Source organism: Podarcis erhardii (genome assembly GCF_964252035.2).
Source record: "Podarcis erhardii genome assembly, chromosome: 5".
Lineage (NCBI taxonomy): Eukaryota > Metazoa > Chordata > Lepidosauria > Squamata > Lacertidae > Podarcis > Podarcis erhardii.
In genome coordinates this window covers 11,405,793-11,424,361 of record NC_138509.1, presented here as the reverse complement: position 1 = coordinate 11,424,361, position 18,569 = coordinate 11,405,793, and the positions used below count along the sequence as shown (strand labels likewise).

At 45.7% G+C, this 18,569-nt stretch overlaps 1 protein-coding gene across 6 annotated transcripts; it reads left to right on the top strand.

Annotated features, from left to right (window-relative positions):
- The first annotated feature begins 1,623 nt into the window (after positions 1–1,623).
- PTPN20 (protein tyrosine phosphatase non-receptor type 20) lies at positions 1,624–17,345 on the top strand. 6 transcript variants are annotated; one of them, XM_081864385.1, is made up of 10 exons: positions 1,624–1,800; positions 3,608–3,752; positions 5,119–5,192; positions 8,386–8,492; positions 9,150–9,292; positions 10,469–10,559; positions 12,301–12,638; positions 14,306–14,521; positions 15,561–15,623; positions 16,701–16,788. In XM_081864385.1, exons 2-10 carry the CDS (start codon positions 3,699–3,701, stop codon positions 16,761–16,763), a joined length of 1,149 nt encoding a protein of 382 aa, XP_081720511.1. In that variant the 5' UTR covers positions 1,624–1,800; positions 3,608–3,698; the 3' UTR covers positions 16,764–16,788. The 6 variants fall into 6 exon arrangements, with proteins under 6 accessions (XP_081720511.1, XP_081720510.1, XP_081720512.1 ...); XM_081864384.1 differs by lacking the exon at positions 16,701–16,788 and adding an exon at positions 17,045–17,345 and having other exon boundaries at positions 1,625–1,800; XM_081864386.1 differs by lacking the exons at positions 3,608–3,752; positions 16,701–16,788 and adding exons at positions 3,438–3,542; positions 17,045–17,345 and having other exon boundaries at positions 1,625–1,800.
- Positions 17,346–18,569: the final 1,224 nt, after the last annotated feature.

The window sequence follows — 18,569 nt, the reverse complement described above, 5'->3', positions numbered from 1 at the left end:
ACCTGAACTATCTACAGTATCCCCCTGCTGGCCCAGGGTGAGAACTTCAGTACATAACATATAGGACATCCTGCCCCAGAATTTTTAAAGAACTGGGGGACTGAACAGACAGGCCCAGGCCTACTAACTTGATGCTGTTGCATACAGCATTTAGAAATCACAGCTAGTTTGAGATATATTTTATTATGCCATTTGGAATTAAAGTGCCTGTGCTTCTTTCCTTTGGGCTTATTTTGCCCTTCATAATGTTAAGCAGTGTTCGAAATCCCCATTGTTCTAGGCGCGTTTTGTGACAGGGAATTTCATCAGCACAAGCAGTTTCTGAGCTCTGAGTGCGGTACTGTGCCTAAGATTTCAGATTAAAACTGTAAAGTGGAAGGAGAGGAGGACTTTTTTTCTGCCTCCCCAATTATAGCTACCCTACTTTTCGCTCCATAAGATGCACCTGACCATAAGACGCACCTAGTTTTTAAAGGAGGAAAACAAGAAAAAAAATATTCTGAACGAAACAGTGGATGTATGATTTTTGTGGTTCATTCTGTGGCCACAGACATGTGATTTGACGGTGAGTTTGGGGTAGCCCAATGCAAAAATCCTGAGGATCCATGTGGATCCGTGCTTTGTAACCACGTTTTTGCACCATTGCGGCCCCACGAAACAGTGGATGTGTGTTTTTTCTTGGTGCAGGCTGTAGCCATGGACATGCTATGTGATCTGATGGAGAATTTAGGGTGAACCAGTGCAAAAATCCTGAGGATCCATGTGCTTTTACCTCCCCCCCCCAGGCAGCCTCCTTTATATCTAGAGTCCCTTATCCCTCCCGATCGCTTGCCGATTAGCTGCTCAGCGGCTTTGTTTCAACACCCCTTTCTCCTTTGCCTTAGTGTCTTTTCCTTAGCTGGAGCAGTTTTTTGCTCCTCTTTTTCTTCTAATTTCTCTCCTCATTGCTTTAATCTTCCTGTCTCTTCTTCTTGCAAGTTCGCTGTCTTTACCTCCCCCCTCTCAGGCAGCCTCCTTTATCGCTAGAGTCCCTTATCTCCCCTCCCGATCGCTTGCTGATCAGCTGATCAGTGGTTTTGTTTCAACACCCCTTTCCTCTTTCTAAAAAAAAATAAAATAGCACGATCTGACATTTCCCCTTACTTTTTAGGAGGAAAAAAGTGCATCTTATGAAGCGAAAAATACGGTACTCTCTGAAGAGTAGAGAAGAGATGGTCTTAAGAATATTAGGGGTGGGTCGGCAGGGGAAGGACTAGACCACGTGAAAGGCGAACATAATATTTTAGCTGGTTTGTTCGTTTTCAGCTTTGTTTTCTTATTATATATATATTAAAAAGTGCCCTGTTGCACCCATAAGCTAGGTTTTAAGGTGCCATTTAGCTCCTAGCTTCCTGTCTCAGTTTCTAACATTGATGTTAAGCCTATATTTCTCTGGTTAACGTGGTATCTTCAGTGCTGTGAAGATTGCCCTGTTTGACAGGAACAGATCCCATGTGGAGTATTGCTTATTATTATAATAGAACACGCCAGGCTGTGAGCTGCGTGTAGCTTGTGCTTGTCCCCAGAGAGAGAGAGATGAGCAGTCTGAGTTTGTGTGACATCACAGAGTCCTAGGCAGAAGGTTCCACACCGGAACTGTGACAGTTGGGAAGCAGTTGCGGAGGATGTTGTGAAGAGGTGGAGCATCTGGGCCATCTGTCGGGTGCATACCAGACTACATCCACGGCTGATCATGAGGCTTTCCTGAGTTAACATCCCTCTGAACTGAAGGAGGACTGTACAGACTGCCTTCTATATGAGGTTGTGCCTTTTTTTCTCTAAAGATCGCGTTGGGAAGGCGTGCTTTCATAACTGGAAGTTAGAATACCCAGGAGTGCATGTTGCCTGTTTTAAACCGTTGCTACACTAGTGCCTTAGCAAGTGAGCCCTGCATGTTCTAAAGCAGGGTGTCCCAAACTTGGGTCTCCAGCTGTGTTTTTTGTTGTTGTTGTTGTTTTGGACTACAATTCCCATCATCCCTGACCACTGGTCCTGCTAGCTAGGGATGATGGGAATTGTAGTCCAACACTAGCTAGAGACCCAAGTTAGGGAAAGCCTGTTCTAGAGGGACAAATTTTTCATCTGGACTACATGAGATGCTGCTTTTTCTTTCCATTGTGGCTTCTAAGGTTAAAAAAAAAAGGTAAAGGGCCCTTGGATGGCTAAGTCCAATCAAAGGCGACTACAGGGTTGTGGTTCGAGGACATGACCCCCGCGAAGTAAAATGAAGACACAGGGACACGTGATATAAGGTTAATGGGCTAGAAAAGGCCACAACTTTATTGATTACAGCAATGAAAAGGTATTGGCTTAAGCATTGGATCGCGAAACAAGTGGGTTTATTCACCAGGGGTTCATCACCTGTTGATGCTAATCCAACTATAGGCTCACCCCTGATGTCAACGAGGGTCGTGCCATGGCCTCCCGCCAAGCAGGCATCGGACAGAGTACACGACCGCCGGATTCCTTTAACGGAATACCCAAAAATTGAAGGCATAGGCGATGGCCACACCTAGCCCTTCGACACACCGCAACACATTATTCCAATGCCTAACCTACCCACCAATACCACAAAAAGTTGTGACGATTGCTATGAGGTAGGCAAAAAAACCAAAAAGCCTAATGCCAAATGGAAAAACTCCTACCAGGCCCCCTGGACAACCGGGGCGACCAACCTAAGGTCCATAGCAAGGCCAATGACCTAAGCCCTAACTCAAAGGGAGTGGAGGGTGGGTGACTCGCACAGGACGACGAAGAGAAATGAGGCCGGGGAGAGGCTGGCACTGCAGCATAAAGGCTGCTGGACACGCCCCCCATGGCACCTGGTTGGACGGCCACCAGGGGGCGTGAGCGCCAGCCAGGTGAGCTGGAGGCAGGGGGCAACGCCCCCGCTAGGAGCGGTGTTCGGGCTCCCGCCCACAACCACTCCCCTCTCTTTCAGGGAGGAGAGTCTTTGCAGCACTCATCTCACTTTCAGGCCGAGGGAGCCGACGTTTGTCCACAGACAGCTTTCCAAGTCGTATAGCCAGCAGGACTAAACTGCTTCTGGTGCAACGGAACACTGTGACAGAAACCAGAGCACACGGAAACACCATTTACCTTCCCACTGCGGCAATACCTATTCATCTACTTGCACTGGTGTGCTTTCGAACTGCTAGGTTGGCAGGAGCTGGGACAGGGGACTGGGAGCTTACCCTGTCGCGGGGATTCGAACCACCGATTTTCTGATCAGCAAGCCCAGGAGGCTCAGTGGTTTAGACCACAGCGCCACCTGTGTCCCCAGTTGTGGCTTTTGTCTTGAGGTAGCCAGGGAAGCCTCGCTTATACAGTTTCTGCTCTGTTAAAATACAGGACCTAAGGGCCTCCCACAGAAATTCATTTTTTAATTTTTTGCTCAGTATGGATTCGTATGCCTGGATGAACGCGGTTACTTGGGAATCCTAGGAGCACAAGAAAGGATCACTTTCTAAGACCAGGAAGAATCCAGTTAAATGTGTAGCAAGGTGAGGAATGGCTGCAACTTCTTTTCCAGCGAATTACTAACTTGTCTGTTGTTTCTTCAATACAGTTTGGTGAAATGAAACAGGCCCATCTCTTGCTCTTTGCCTCAGTGGTGGTGATAACATGCTGCATGTAGCCCAGAGATAACATTTCCAGAAATGCTGCGGCCATGGAACTTTTTCCACAAAAAGAAAAGCAAAAAAGGAAGCAGGGTGCGTGTGCTTTAGAATAAGTGCCATGTTTGCTTTCTTAAATGTTTGTGTGTAACTTAAACTGTACTTCTTAGCCTGTTTATAAAATGTAAAAAATATAAATGCTTTTGTTTTAAACAGCAAACAGAAATGTACCCGTTGTTAGAAATGAAACTGCAATCTGCTGGTTTCTAGAAGCACAGTCCTTTGCATGTCTGCTTATAAGTTCCCGTATGTTAAATAGAAATTACTCCCAAGTAAGCGTGCATAGGATTGCAGCCAAAGGTAATTTATGATTGCCTGCATGCTAGAGTAATTTAGTGCTGTTGAGGCACTGCTTTTCTGTAGCTAGCTGGAAGTGGAATTAAAATGAAGATTCTATACAAGACTATAGCACCATATTATCCAGCAGTCGCTGGATATGTTATTCAGGTAATGTTCTTTCCTGTTCTTTCCTGTTTTGTTGCTTTCTATTTATCCCAGCTTAAGGGCTTTTTAAAATCAATTTTATATCCTTTCCTTCCTCTTGAAAAGGAGCCCAGGATGGTTCACAGCATAAAAAAGTATAGGGAGAAAATGAATATTAAAACATTTTTCAGAGTTGGAGAATCACAATCACAAAGCCTCCAGCTGTCCCTATTTTTCAGGGACAGTCCTGGATTTACAGAAGCCATCTCGGTTTCTGATTTGATCCTGGAATGTCCCGGTCTTCCTTAAGACATCCTGATTTTCATCAGAGAAATGTTGCAGGGTGTGGAGTTATGCGACCCCTGAGCCAAGGAGATAAGTAACTATACAACCTTTAGAAGACATCTAAAGTCAGCCCTGTATAGGGAAGGTTTTTTTAAATGTTTTATTGTGTTTTTATATGTGTTGGAAGCCACCCAGAATGGCTGGGGCAATCCAGTCGGAAGGGCAAGGTATTATTATTTATTTATTTATTTATTTATTTATTTATTTATTTATTTATTTATTTTTATTATTATTATTATTATATAGGACACCCCTATTTTCATCGGAGAAGTGCTGGAGGGTATGCAATCAGCATGTAAAACAGTGACATATAATATAATAGTGGCTGGTTCACTTTACAAAGGTTAAGGCAAGTCTCCATATGCTGAGATATAGTTGAGCGATCAGCTAGGTACAGAGTCCCCAGGACAGAGAAAATGTGGCTTTTGCTATTTGTAGGCACAGAGGAGCCAATACTGCATTCAAGAAGACATCCAAAAATCTTTCCTTCATCCTCAGCCTGGGTTCAATGGGAAGATATTCTGAGTAGCTCTCCAGAGCTCACCATGCTTCTATGGTCTTCTGTATCTCTTAACAGCATTTCCAATTGCCCTTGTTTCAGATCACTCACCAAGTTTGCCGTTGTTCTTCTTAGGCTACAGATGTTAAGTGCAGCCCTCCTCTCAAAAGAAAGGATGAACCTGGGAAATCGGAGGTTATTTCAGGCAGGTATGGTTCTTGCACACCTGAATCCATCACCACACATAAAATACAGGTATATTCTCTGCCAGCTCCATCATATTATTTAAGCGAGGAGCAGGTGGCGCTGTGGTCTAAACCACTGAGCCTCTTGGGCTTGCTGATCAGAAGGTCAGTGGTTCGAATCTGTGCGACGGGGTGAGCTCCCGTTGCTCTGTCCCAGCTCCTGCCAACCTAGCAGTTCAAAAGCACGCCAGTGCAAGTAGATAAATACCGTATTTTTTGCACCATAACACTCACTTTTTTCCTCCTAAAAAGTAAGGGGAAATGTCTGTGCGTGTTATGGAGGGAATGCCTACGGGTGGCATGCCTACGGATTTTCCTCCTCTAAAAACTACGTGCGTGTTATGGTCGGGTGCGTGTTATAGAGTGAAAAATATGGTAGGTACCGCTGCGGCGGGAAGGTAAACGGCGCTTCCGTGCGCTCTGGTTTCCGTCACGGTGTTCCGTTGCGCCAGAAGCGGATTAGTCCTGCTGGCCACATGACCCGGAAAGCTGTCTGTGGACAAACGCCGGCTCCCTCGACCTGAAAGCGAGATGAGCGCCGCAACCCCATAGTCGCCTTTGACTGGACTTAGCCATCCAGGGGTCCTTTACCTTTTATTATTTAAGCAATTATTTAAGCCTTTTGACAGGACACACAAGCACCGCCCCAAAAGCACCTCTGCAGCACTATCCTCCTTTTTTTCCTGCCTTTTGACCTCTTTCCACACTTTTCAGTTTGTGTTGTTCTATCTTACAGAGACATCTTTCTGGGTGCTCCCCTGAAGATGTTTTAGACAGCACCCTTCCTGTGAGAGTTAGCTTCCCCAGACAGAGGGGTGCAGCCTATCTGTCTGGGAGAAGGCCACGTTTTTTACCCTGGTCGCCACTACCAGGTGTTTCCATGCCAAGTGCTAAGGGCTCTTTTCTGGAAGAGGGCATTGCCAGAGACTGATACCAGGCACAATCGTAAGCAATTTCTGCTCATTGAGACAGCCTGGCTTCTCCCGCTGTCTCTATTTTTAGCCAATGAGTGAAGTCGGAGCTCTGATGGACAAATGAGTTGTTGGACACCAGCAACAGTAAACCCTGGGGTATGAAAGAGCTGTTGTTTTCCCCTCCCCTTCAGTGCATTTTTACAGTATCACTTCTTATTTTTCTCCAAGGGATCTCTGTAGTTTGCCCTGTTTTCCGGCAACTAGGATGCATATTTCATTGGGTTTGATCAGATACTCCCAAGGAGTTATTTTCTGTAAGTTCTACTACACAGTAAACGTGGGTGGATGTTAAAAGAACCCCCCTCCCCTCTCCGCCAGAAGCCAAATGTTTGGAAAGAGGTTTAGGAAATTCTCATGCAGTGCGTGAAATCAAGACCAGGCATTCATGGAGAATTCCCCATATTCTTAACCTGCAATACAATGGTATACATGGCTACTCAGAAGGAAGCCTCTGTGTTTAATGGGGCTTGCTCCCAGGTAAGTGTGTAAAGGATGGCAGCCTAGGCATTGGTTTAGGGTTGGTATTGAGGGACGCGGGTGGCGCTGTGGGTTAAACCACAGAGCCTAGGGTTTGCTGATCAGAAGGTCGGCGGTTCGAATCTCCGTGACGGGGTGAGCTCCTGTTGCTCAGTCCCTGCTCCTGACAACCTAGCAGTTCGAAAGCACGTCAAAGTGCAAGTAGATAAATAGGTACCGCTCTGGCGGGAAAGTAAACAGCGTTTCCGTGCATTGCTCTGGTTCGCCAGAAGCGGCTTAGTCATGCTGGCCACATGACCCGGAAACTGTATGCCGGCTCCCTCGGCCAATAAAGCGAGATGAGCGCCACAACCCCAGAGTCGGCCACGACTGGACCTAATGGTCAGGGGTCCCTTTACCTTTAGCTATTGAGGAAAACAAGGTTCCTGTGCCTTTAGGAGCTGTGTGGTAGGCAGAAATTAAACAGGTCGTTAGTTGGGAAACACATTAGGGGAAAATTTAACCATCACAGTACAGGTAGCGCCCCCACCCCCAATTAATGTGCATTCAGTAGGTGTGCAGCTGTGTATATGCACATCACATCGCACTGAACCTAGAAGTGACCCAGAAACGTCACAAAGGCGTCACTGAAACATCACTAAAAGGACATAACCTGGGGCAGGGCAGGAAAGAATGGGGTGTTTGCAGGCTTTTTCAATGGGTTTCAATTATACACAATTTCACACAGGCACGAGATGCCTCGGAAGGCAACGCAGACGGGGATCTGTCTGTACTATCTCGTTTTGTGTTTTGTCAGGCCCCAAGAGCTGCCATTTTGTGACTGGTGCCTACAGTACTTCTCAAAATTCCACTTGTGCCCACTGGCCCAAAAACATTGGTGACTCCTGAGCAAAGCTTTAGTTGTGATTCCTGCATTGCAGGAGTTGGATTAGATGAGCCCTGGGTTGCCTTCCAACTTTGTGAATCCTCAGAATCAATATGTAAGTGCTGAGTATTATTATTAAAAATTTGTGTTTTACTTTTAGTAGCTGGGATTTAAATTAAGGCTCCCCAGGCTGAACATCTGGAGAATGATGAGAGTTCTTTCCCATCATCTGATAGGAAAAATACCTCGATGGCTGACAGAAAACTTACACAAAAGTCACGTGTTCGTTTTATATTTACCATTAGGCTAGTGGCCACTAATTAATGATATGATGTAGACTTGGAACAGCGGAAAAGAATGTCACTTCGCTCTGATATGTTGGGACTTGAAGTACCAGAAGGTCCTGGACCTGGGACCAGAGGCATGTTGGGCAGGAATTAATCATGGCCAAAAAAAGGAGAAGTCTAAGAGACCCTATGGAGTACCAAATAAATAATTTTAACAGCCTGATCTGAGTCGAATGAAAGCTTCCACACCATTTTAACTCACAGATCTGAGCAGCAAAGACGCTCAAGTTGTGCCTTGTTCTTTAAAAGAAACTGCTTCATAAACCACTGAGCGGGAGTTTAGTCTAACATGTAGCACCCCCCTGGTGCAAAAGAAGTTGGGGTAAAGGTTTACCTTGCAACAGGGGACTCCGCATTTCTGTGCAGTAATCAGCAAAGAGAAAGAAAAACAGAGAGACAGGGGCTTTGAGGTTGTTTAACTTTAGCACTTCCGCGTGGTAGCGGTTTCTGCCATTTCCAGTATAGAATGTTAAGTGAATAACGTCGTTCTACAGCCTGCAGAAAAACAAGCTTGAAACACAGAAAATGGAAACAACAGAATCAGAGGGTTACGTGAGTGAAGATGAAGACGTAGCCAAGAGACTGTCTACGCTGCCCAGAGGTACCTACATAGATATCTGCATCAGCTGGTATAAATCTCATTTACCTTTTGGTCTCATTGAAGCAACGACATTATTATTATTAGTAGTAGTAGTAGTAGTACACTGGTTGCCCCAGCCACTCTGGGCAGCTTCCAACAAATATAAAAGCATAATAAAGCCAAACATTAAAACTTCCCTCTACCGCTGTACCTTGGAAGCCGAACGCCTTGGCTCCTGAACGATCGAAACCTGGAAGTGAGTGTTCCGGTTTTCAAATGATTTTTCGAAAGCCGAACGTCCAGCGTGGCTTCCACAGCTTCTCATTGGCTGCAGGACGCTCCCGCAGCCAATTGGAAGCCGCGTTCTGTTCGAAAACCAAGGTACCACTGTACAAAGTTGTATAGTTATTTATCTCTGTGACATTTGAATTTACTGTGTAGTAGCATCAACAGAAAATAACTTGTAGCAAATACCTGATCTCAGGTAATGCTCCCATGATGGCAGAGTTGCCCATCATGACTGGAGTATCTTCTTCCCCCTTCTTATGTCCCATGAGGAGGTCAGGATAGCAGTCTTTGAGACCTTGTACCATAGGGCCTCCACCTTTCTGTGGAGAGTCCTGTCCGCCAGACCTCTCCAACCAAAAGCAAACGATTCCTTTTATATCGATCCGATAGGGGCGACACTTGTCAGTGATGAAGAGTTGGCTGAAATGTCACAGATATCGCAAAGGAAAAGCGGTTCAAACTGTAATACTGAAAATCTAATCCAGAAGTTTCAAAAGCAGATTGAACAGGAAGAGATTCTGAAGGAATATGTGGTGAGTGCTCTACCTGAGTGTTGCTATTTCAGCAGCAATAAGCAGAATTATTTTCCTCCATTCTGAGACAATTGTACCAGGATTGTTACGGTGCAGTCCGTACCCGTGTCTGCTCATGAATTCGATAGGGGTTGCTTCCCGGTAAGTGTGTACTGATTTAAAGTACAGTGGTGCCTCGCAAGACGAAAAGAATCCGTTCCGCGATTCTCTTCGTCTAGCGGTTTCTTCGTCTTGCGAAGCAAGCCCATTGACAGCTTAGCGGATTAGCGCTGTTAGCGGTCTAGCGGCTTTTAGCGATCAGCTGTTAAGCGGCTTATCAGCGGAACAGCTGATAAGTGGCTTAGCGGCTTAGGAAAGGGGGAGGAAAAGCGAAAAAAAACCGCGGGAACTCGCAAGATTTTTTCGTCTTGCGAAGCAACCCCATAGAGAAATTCGTTTAGCGAAGCGCCTCCAAAACGGAAAACCCTTTCGTCTAGCGGGTTTTCCGTATTGCGAGGCGTTCGTCTTGCGGGGCACCACTGTATCTCTGAAATATTGAGAGAAAAATGTGTTCTGTTTCTGGAAGAAAGTACAGAAAACTCCAGTTTAGATGCTTAGAAATACCATGACAATTCTAATAACATTTAAGGTTTTGTAGACATGAATGCTAGGGACATGGGTGGCACTGTGAGTTAAACCACTGTGCTGCTTGGGCTTGCCAATCGAAACGTCGGCGATTCAAATCCCCGCAACGGGGTGAGCTCCCATTGCTCTGTCCCAGCCCCTGCCAACCTAGTAGTTCAAAAGCACACAGTGCAAGTAGATAAATAGGTACCACTCCGGTGGAAAGGTAAATGGCGTTTCTGTGTGCGCTGCTCTGGTTTCTCCAGAAGCGGCTTCGTCATGCTAGCCACATGACCCGGAAAAACTGTCTGTGGAAGCGGACAAACGCCGGCTCCCTTGGCCTGTAAAGCGAGATGAGCGCCACAACCCCAGAGTCGTTCGTGACTGGACTTAATTGTCAGGGGTCCCTTTACCTTTAGACTCGAGTGCTAGCTATGAATCAGATGGATTATCTCTTACAAAAAAGAGAGAGGGAAAATGGATTCACTGAATGCACATACATAAACCCCCCACATATATACTCCTACTCAAGTCTCTGCAAATGAAGGATGTTGAATTTTACCTTTCTTTTAGAGCTTAGAGCACATGAAGCCAACCGATGACTGCCAGGTTGCTGCAGCAGCAGAAAACCGGGAAAAGAACAGATACCGAGATATCCTCCCATGTAAGGAATTGTCTCTGTGGCGGTTTAGGGAGAATGCGAGGGAAATGCATGAATGAAGACAAACATGTAATTTGCTCAATGCCAGCTCAGTTGATTAGAGAGTGTGGTGGGTTGGTTAGAACTTTTACCTGTGATTTTAAATCTTGGACCTAGGCCTTAAGATTTTCCACTGGACAATTACAATAATTCGATTTCATTCTGATATGAGAAACCCGCTCTATAGCTCACACACAATTTACAGCTCATGTGTATATTATATATTTACTTGCTTTGGGTGGTTTTGTGTGTGTGGCTGTAACTCAGTAGTACTCAGCAGGCTAGACTTGTTCTGAACCTGGTCCCTAAGGGATTTAATCGGTGTACAGTGGTGCCTCGCAAGACGAAAAGAATCCGTTCCGCAAGTCTCTTGATCTTGTGGTTTTTTCGTCTTGCGAAGCAAGCCGCTTAGCGGATTAGCGCTATGAGCGTCTTAGGGGCTTAGCGGATCAGCTGATAAGCGGCTTAGCGGATCAGCTGATAAGCGGCTTAGCGGCTTAGCGGATCAGCTGATTAGCGGCTTAGCGGCTTAGCGGATCAGCTGATAAGTGGCTTAGCGGCTTAGAAAAGGGGGGGGAGGGGAAAAAACCCACAGGAACTCACAAGACATTTTTGTCTTGCAAAGCAAGCCCATAGGAAATTCATTTTGCGAAGCACCTCCAAAACGGAAAACCCTTTCGTCTAGCAGGTTTTCCGTCTTGCGAGGCATTCGTCTTGCGGGGCACCACTGTACATCCCCAGCCACACAACTAGAGAGTTACAGCCTACCAACTTGCAGCTCTTGCTCCAGGCTCTCATCCTGGATGGTGCTGATTTTCTGGACCCAAACCAGTCTGGCTCCAGCATGGTTTGAAACTGAAATGCCTTCAGTCAATCTGGTGGGTGACCTGCACCAAGAAACTATAGGTAGCGGGTCTCCTTGTTGATTTTCCTAGACCTCCCAGCTGTGTTTTGTATTCGGCCATGATATACTCCGTCTTGGAGGGGAATTGGGACACTATTTGCTGTGGTTCCTCTTTGTTTGTTTGTTTAGAAAAGGTGTACTCTGCCCCTTCAGTATTGCTACTTCCAAGGCAACTATCGAGACCAATGAAACAGATAAAAACAGCACCACACGGGCAAGCTGTAAACAAATAGATACATACGTGGGATATTTTGTTAGAAAGCACCCCATGTCGATATTGTCAGGAGCTCAGCCTACACTTGAGTAGGACCCTGGTAGAGATACATGCCCGACTGGCACGTTCTCTCCCTCCTGGTCAATCATTAGGGAGCTTCAAAAGCTTTCTTCAGCCGGAACATCACAGCGACCAATGCCAACAGACACCGGCACACTTAGGGATCCGCAGAGCTTGCGCATCATGTGTGACAGACCTCAGCAACTCAGCATTTTGGCTAATCGACTTTATTTACATATAAACACAAACGGAGCACTGCAACATGGCTCCCTCTCTCTCTAGCATCAGACAGCAAAGAGAAAAAGAACAAAGGACAATAGTCCCACTTCACGGAACACAGTAACACAAACATCCTGTCTCTGTCACTTCCCACTCTGTGGAGTCAAAACATATACCGTCATGTGATAGACAACAATCCCATGACTGCAATCACGGAGCAGGAATTCTAACAAATATTTCATGGTGTAGTCTGCAGACTGTAGAGAAGGCTTAGAGGCCTGGAAGGGCTCATCTGTATTCCTTTCTAGATGACAAAACGCGGGTTCCCCTCGGAGAGGCCGAAGGCTACATCAATGCCAGCTACATCCGCATGCCAGTGGGCAATGAAGAGTTCTTCTACATCTCCACCCAGGGGCCTCTGCCTTCCACCATGAACGACTTCTGGCAAATGGTTTGGGAAAACCAATCCAATGTCATTGCCATGATAACAAGAGAAACGGAGCGAGGAACATCCAAATGCCACCGCTACTGGCCTGAGCCCCCCCAGGACACTCTAATGGATCTGCGTCAGTTTCAGCTGCGAATGAGTAACTACCAGATCCTAGACTGCTTCATCATTAGAGTGATAGAAGTTACAAAGAAACAGGTATGGCGCCCAGGTTTGCACAAGAAAGAGACTTGTCACAGATGCCAAGCTTGACCTATGCACATAATGAGAATAGTGATTAATAATAATAATAATAATTTTTTATTTATACCCTGCCCTCCCCAGCCAAGACCGGGCTCAGGGCGGCTAACAACCAATAATAAAAACAAGTTGATTAAAATACAATTTAAAAGATTAAGATACAACATTAAAACATTAGGCTGCAATCTCTTCATAGGAGGAGAAAGGAAAAAGAAAGACGGGGAGGGAATCAAACTGATTCTAAGCCAAAGGCCAGGTGGAACAACTCTGTCTTACAGGCCCTGCGGAAAGAGATCAGATCCCGCAGGGCCCTGGTCTCATGAGACAGAGCATTCCACCAGGTCGGAGCCAGTGTTGAGAAGGCCCTGGCTCTGGTTGAGGCTAATCTAACTTCCTTGGGGCCTGGGACCTCTAGGGTGTTGCTATATAAGGTCCTCCGTGGGGCATATCAGGAGAGGCGGTCCCGTAGGTACGAGGGTCCTAGGCCGTGATTAAGTTATATTTGTTTGCTGAATTTTTCTTCTCTTTTGTTTGCACGAGGAAAGTGATGGTTGAGCTATGTGCATCATTAGAATAGTGATTAAGCTGAGTTTCTTCGCCCAATTTTTCCTCTGTTCTGTCCAGTGATGCCAAATCAGCACAATTCTCTAGCCTGCCTGCCTGATAATATTGTTTCCAGTCTTGCACAGGGCAAGGCATTCAATCCTCCCCTTTTGGAGGAAGCATTTTGGAAAATGTGCATTTTGGAAGTTGTTTCCTGCTTTGTAAAGCGTTGGACTAAGTATGTTTCCCTGTTGCCTGTGACCTTGGCTGTTACAATGCTGTTTCAATGTTCAAGATGCTGGAATATAAGACCTCTCAGAGAGGCATCTAGCAATCATGTCCCTTCACAGCTGCCTCGTAGGTGGAAAGGGAAGAGGCCAAGACAGTGGTTGACAGCTGGGGGGTGGGGTGGGGACAACATTTATTTTATTTAACAAATTAATTGCAATCAGTGCCTTTTTTCCTTAAAAAAATGTTTAGGGGTACTCTCATTTTGACTCAAGAAAATCACCATTTTATAGTTCATATCAGGAAAAAATAAATACAGTAAATGTACAAAACTACAAAGATTCACAAAATGTTTAGAGGTATGCGTACCCCCAGAAAAAAAGCACTGATTGTAATAAAACTTTTAAGAGGTTTACAAAAATTAAAAACAGAATACAGTGGTACCTCGGGCTAAGTACTTAATTCATTCTGGAGGTCCGTTCTTAACCTGAAACTGTTCTTAGCCTGAAGCACCACTTTAGCTAATGGGGCCTCCCACTGCCGCTGCACCGCCAGAGCATGATATTCTTTTCTTATCCTGAAGCAAAGTTCTTAACCTGAAGCACTATTTCTGGGTTAGCAGAGTCTGTAACCTGAAGCGTATGTAACCCGAGGTACCACTGTATTAAAAGTATCAATAAGAGACTGTTAAAAGCAGGGCTTGAATGGGCGTTTTGTGTTGTTTGTAGTGTCAGTGGATGCAGACTTCAGATTTCGACTGAATTGCTTGGTTTCCTGAATTCTGATTTGAGAAGAGGGGAATCTTCCCATGACTAATTGCCTAACGGCTAGTTCTTTGACTCCTTCTGCTGCAGACACTAGAGAAGCGGTCCGTGCATCACCTCCAGTTTACATCCTGGCCAGACCACGGAACTCCCACGTCATCAAAAGATCTTGTCAAATTTGTCCGATACATGAGAAAAATCCACCAGTCAGGCCCCATCATCGCTCACTGCAGTGCCGGGATTGGAAGGAGCGGAGTGCTGCTTTGTGTGGATATTCTGTTGAGCTACATCGAAAAAGATATGCCTGTAAGTTCACTAAAATCCTCGTTCCATCCTTAGCAGGTAATGCTGTGTTGGGATGCTCGCTATGTGCGCAGGCAGTGAGAACATAAAGGCGAGGGGAAAGGCTGAGTAGGTTGGTGAGAGTTGTGGTGATCTCGGAATCAAGAGACCCAACTGTGGACTCATGGTTTTGTAGAATCACAGAATTGTAAAGTTGGAAGGGACTCCTAGTGTACAGTAATGATCTCTGTCAGGTGAGCAGCCTGATAAGCAGCGGAAGACTCTCCGTCCGTTTTATACAAGTTTATTTAAAAGAAAAACACATTCAGAGCATGGCGTTCTGCCTGCTCTCATTAATCTTATTTGCTCAGTCTGACTCATCGTTCCTCCCCCAACAAGAAGAACGCCAAAATCCCGCCTTTCGTCTCCTTCCCTTCCGTGGCTCTCCGAACTCTTCTAAACTCCTCATTTTAAGACTACAGGGCTGGGCTACCTCTCCTCAGAAGACTCAGCCTCCGACACTGGCTTATCTGCTGGTTGCCTGGCAACGCCTTGACTGACTTCCAACTCTTCCTCCCCTTGGGAGCTAACTGCTTCTTCCTTGGAGAGAAGGGGCCGCAGGCTGCTCTCGCTAAAATCAGACAGACAGTTCTCATCTACAGTCAGTCTCTTCTTCACTCAGCTCAATTTCCGAGGCTGTCTCTTCTGCTGAGCTGGGGGGAGGGCACGTTCCTGACACCGAGAGTCCTCTAGTCCAGCCCCCTGCAATGCAGAAATCTCAGCTAAAGGATCCATGACAGATAGCCATCCAACCTCTGTTTAAAAACCTCCAAGGAACCTCGCCATTTGCCATGAACTCTCCAGGTGGCATCAGGAAGCCAAATGATTATCTCAGCATTAGCTTCTTCCTAGCTAAAATGCAGGGATAAGAATACTGAGCTGCCTCAGAAAGGTTCTTGCGGGGGCTGCCCCATTATTGTCAGAAGTTTGGCGTGAGCCCCGGCTGCCCTCTCCTGCTGCTCCCCAAGGGTGGCAAATAAGTCGGCCTTCTTTATTCCCGCAGTTTGACATCAAGCAGATAGTAACGGATTTGCGGCAACAGCGCTGTGGCATGATTCAAACCAAGGTAAGGAGATTGAGCTCAGTTGTCTCCTTGCACAAACTGCACGGAGTTAAGTGGTTTACTTGTGCAAGAACAACGAGCATCTCTCAAAGCCTGGGAGCAGGAGCTGCCTACTTTTGCTTCCCATTGTGAAGAGGCCTTAGCAATTAATTGTGGTTCAGAAACTAGGCTTCATTTGTGCTGGGGGTTATCCAGGCTGAGCCAAGGAGCCTGTTTTAGTATCATACATTGTTCTCTCCTGAAACCTGCAAAACAAGGGTGGCTTCCTCTGTGGAAGGAGTAGCAGGAATTCTTCAGTTTTTAGACACTATTGAAACCCCAGTGCTTCCCCCTTTGGGAGATTAACTGCATCTTATTAGCAGGGAGATGCATTTCTATCATTTTAGAGTCCACTACAGAAAACCCAGAGAACAAAATTTTTCCTTTAAAAATTACATTTGATGGTGCGTTGAACCTTTCCGTATTTGGGTCGTTTTATAAAGTTTGAAAAAGGTGTGTCTTCTGGCCCCTCAGCTGTGCATGCTCTCATGCTTATGTGACCACTTGGATCCTGACCCAAACATTGCAAATCCTCTGAAAAGCCAAATAAATGATGTTGCAATTATGCATGTGCATGGATTTTTAATTTCCCAAGAGAGCAGGATTTCAATTCCACTGGAATTGGACTTGTGAGTGGATTTTTCAAAACCCGTAACTGGCTCTGTATAGTAATTTTTAGAGAGCAAAAGCAAATGTTCAAAAGGGGAGGGGAGGCCCTGCTTGCTTTATCTTAGGAGAGTTTCCCAAACATGGGTCTCCAGCTGTTTTTTGGACTACAGTTGCCACCATCCCTGACCACTGGTCCTGCTAGCTAGGGATGGTGGGAGTTGTAGTCCCAAAACATCTGGAGACCTATGTTTGGGAAACCCTGATTTAGAGCCTTGGATTAGCTCAGGAAATGAAGCCTGTTATTTCTGGTTGTTGTTTCCAGGTAACTCAGTGCAACGTCAAGCTTGCCCATCTCTCTCTGTTTGCCACACTTCTTCAGGGGGAACTACTCCTGATTTGAAGGAAAAACCTAAAACCAAAATAGTATTGTAGCAGCAAGTATTAGCCAAGCGATTGTCCCCACTGAATAGTCTCTCTCTCATCTGCTTGCATTAGGAGAGGTGGCTTCTAATCCATTGCTTTGCAAAGAGAACTATAATTATGAGCGTAATGCAGGTAGAAAAGAAAATAGGCTTTGGCTCAAGGTTATGCCAAGTTTTTGCTGCAACACATTCCTTGAGTCTTTGCAGACTCAGCGATGAAATGTTTCTGCTCTGGGAAAGAGGGGGGAGACACAGATTGTCCCAGAGCCAGAACATTCACGAGCCTAGCAAGTTTTCTCTGTCTTTCATCCTGTGATGAGGAATATAACTGGCTGTTTCCTTCTTCATGCCCAGGAGCAGTATATGTTTTGCTACGAACTAGCTCTTGAAGTCTTGAAGAACATTCAGAGGACGAATTCCTAGCCAGCGCAATAAGCAAAGCCACGCTGCCGCCACCTGTCTCAGACCCGCCTTGTTACTTGAAACTTTTTCCATCGAGATGGCCATGAGAGGTGCTGTACAAGCGAGGATTTTTTTTTCCTGTTTCAGGGCTTGACAAACATGGATTTCTAAACCTTTATGCAGGCAAAGTTGACACAGTGGGTGTAGACAAATGTCTGGTAACTAGCCATAAAAAAATCTGCTTGCAACTGAATTCACTTCTACTAGTATTTGTAATGGTTTGGGCTTAATGGCGGCATGGCACTGTCCCTCGGATGAATGGCAGCTGAAAGAAAGTAGCCACACAGGACCTTGCTGTCTTCACCCACCTGAAAAAGAGAGGGGGAGGCCTGTGTTTTGAATAGAGGTGGCTTGTTTCCAATGGCTATACCCCCCCATTCCCATTCAAGCTAGAGAAGTATGACTTCTCAAACCCAGGCTTCTTGGCTGCTTCACGTTATCACTGGTGATAGGACATGACCTTTAAGTAGAAGCCGAAACTCACAGAGAAAGTGTTTTAGCAGTTGCAGGAGACAACTTTTTTGTCACCAGGACTGTGAAATGACAGGCACCTCATCTTTTTATCCAGTGTGTTTTGATTCAAGAAAAGTTAGTGGCTGGCTGGCTGGCTGGTTTTTAATAACAGAATGGCCATGTATGTATGCATCTAGTACGCTAGACTTCTGAAATTTAGCTGCCCAACTAGAATGGCTTCTGTAGGGAATCTGTGATGCAGCCCTTTGGATAAAACGAGAGGATGCCAGGTTTGCATTAGAGCCATTCATGTTCTTACTCTCCCTGCAAAAACCCATGTCCTGAAATTTCAACACAGTTTCCAAAGGGAGTATGAATTATCATGAAGGAACGAACAGAGTTTTGTACATAATGTAAGTAAGGTGTGCTAGGGAGAATGGTACAAGTGCCATTTCTGACTGAGCCAGAGTTTCCAAACATGCAGCCGGTAGCTGTAACAGCTGACTGGTCCCCGAGCCAGCAGCAAAAAGCTACAGCTTTTGCCACTCTTCACACATCTCAAGTTACATGGTTTTTTTCCCCTACATGCCAAGTCAATCTCTGTGATGGAAATTTTTAATAATCATGAAGCAACCCTCCGAACCTATCTAACTTCTCCATTGCTATAATCTCGTGATAGAAGAAATGAACTCCCTTCATCGCTGTCCATTGGCCATGTTGTTAAGGACTGGTGGGAATCCAAAACATCTGGAGGGTACCAGGTTGGCTATCCTAATGCAATCCATGACATCTTTGTGGTGTGCCTTACAATGAAATTACCCATCACAAGAGAAATCTGGGTGATCAACCCTAGGTCTCCCTCCCAACACTGTATGGCTGGGGGCATTGCCTGGGAGAATTAGCAGGCTCACTCCACCATTTAATATCATCCCCCAGCTGTGCTCCAAACTCAGGGGGAAATGGC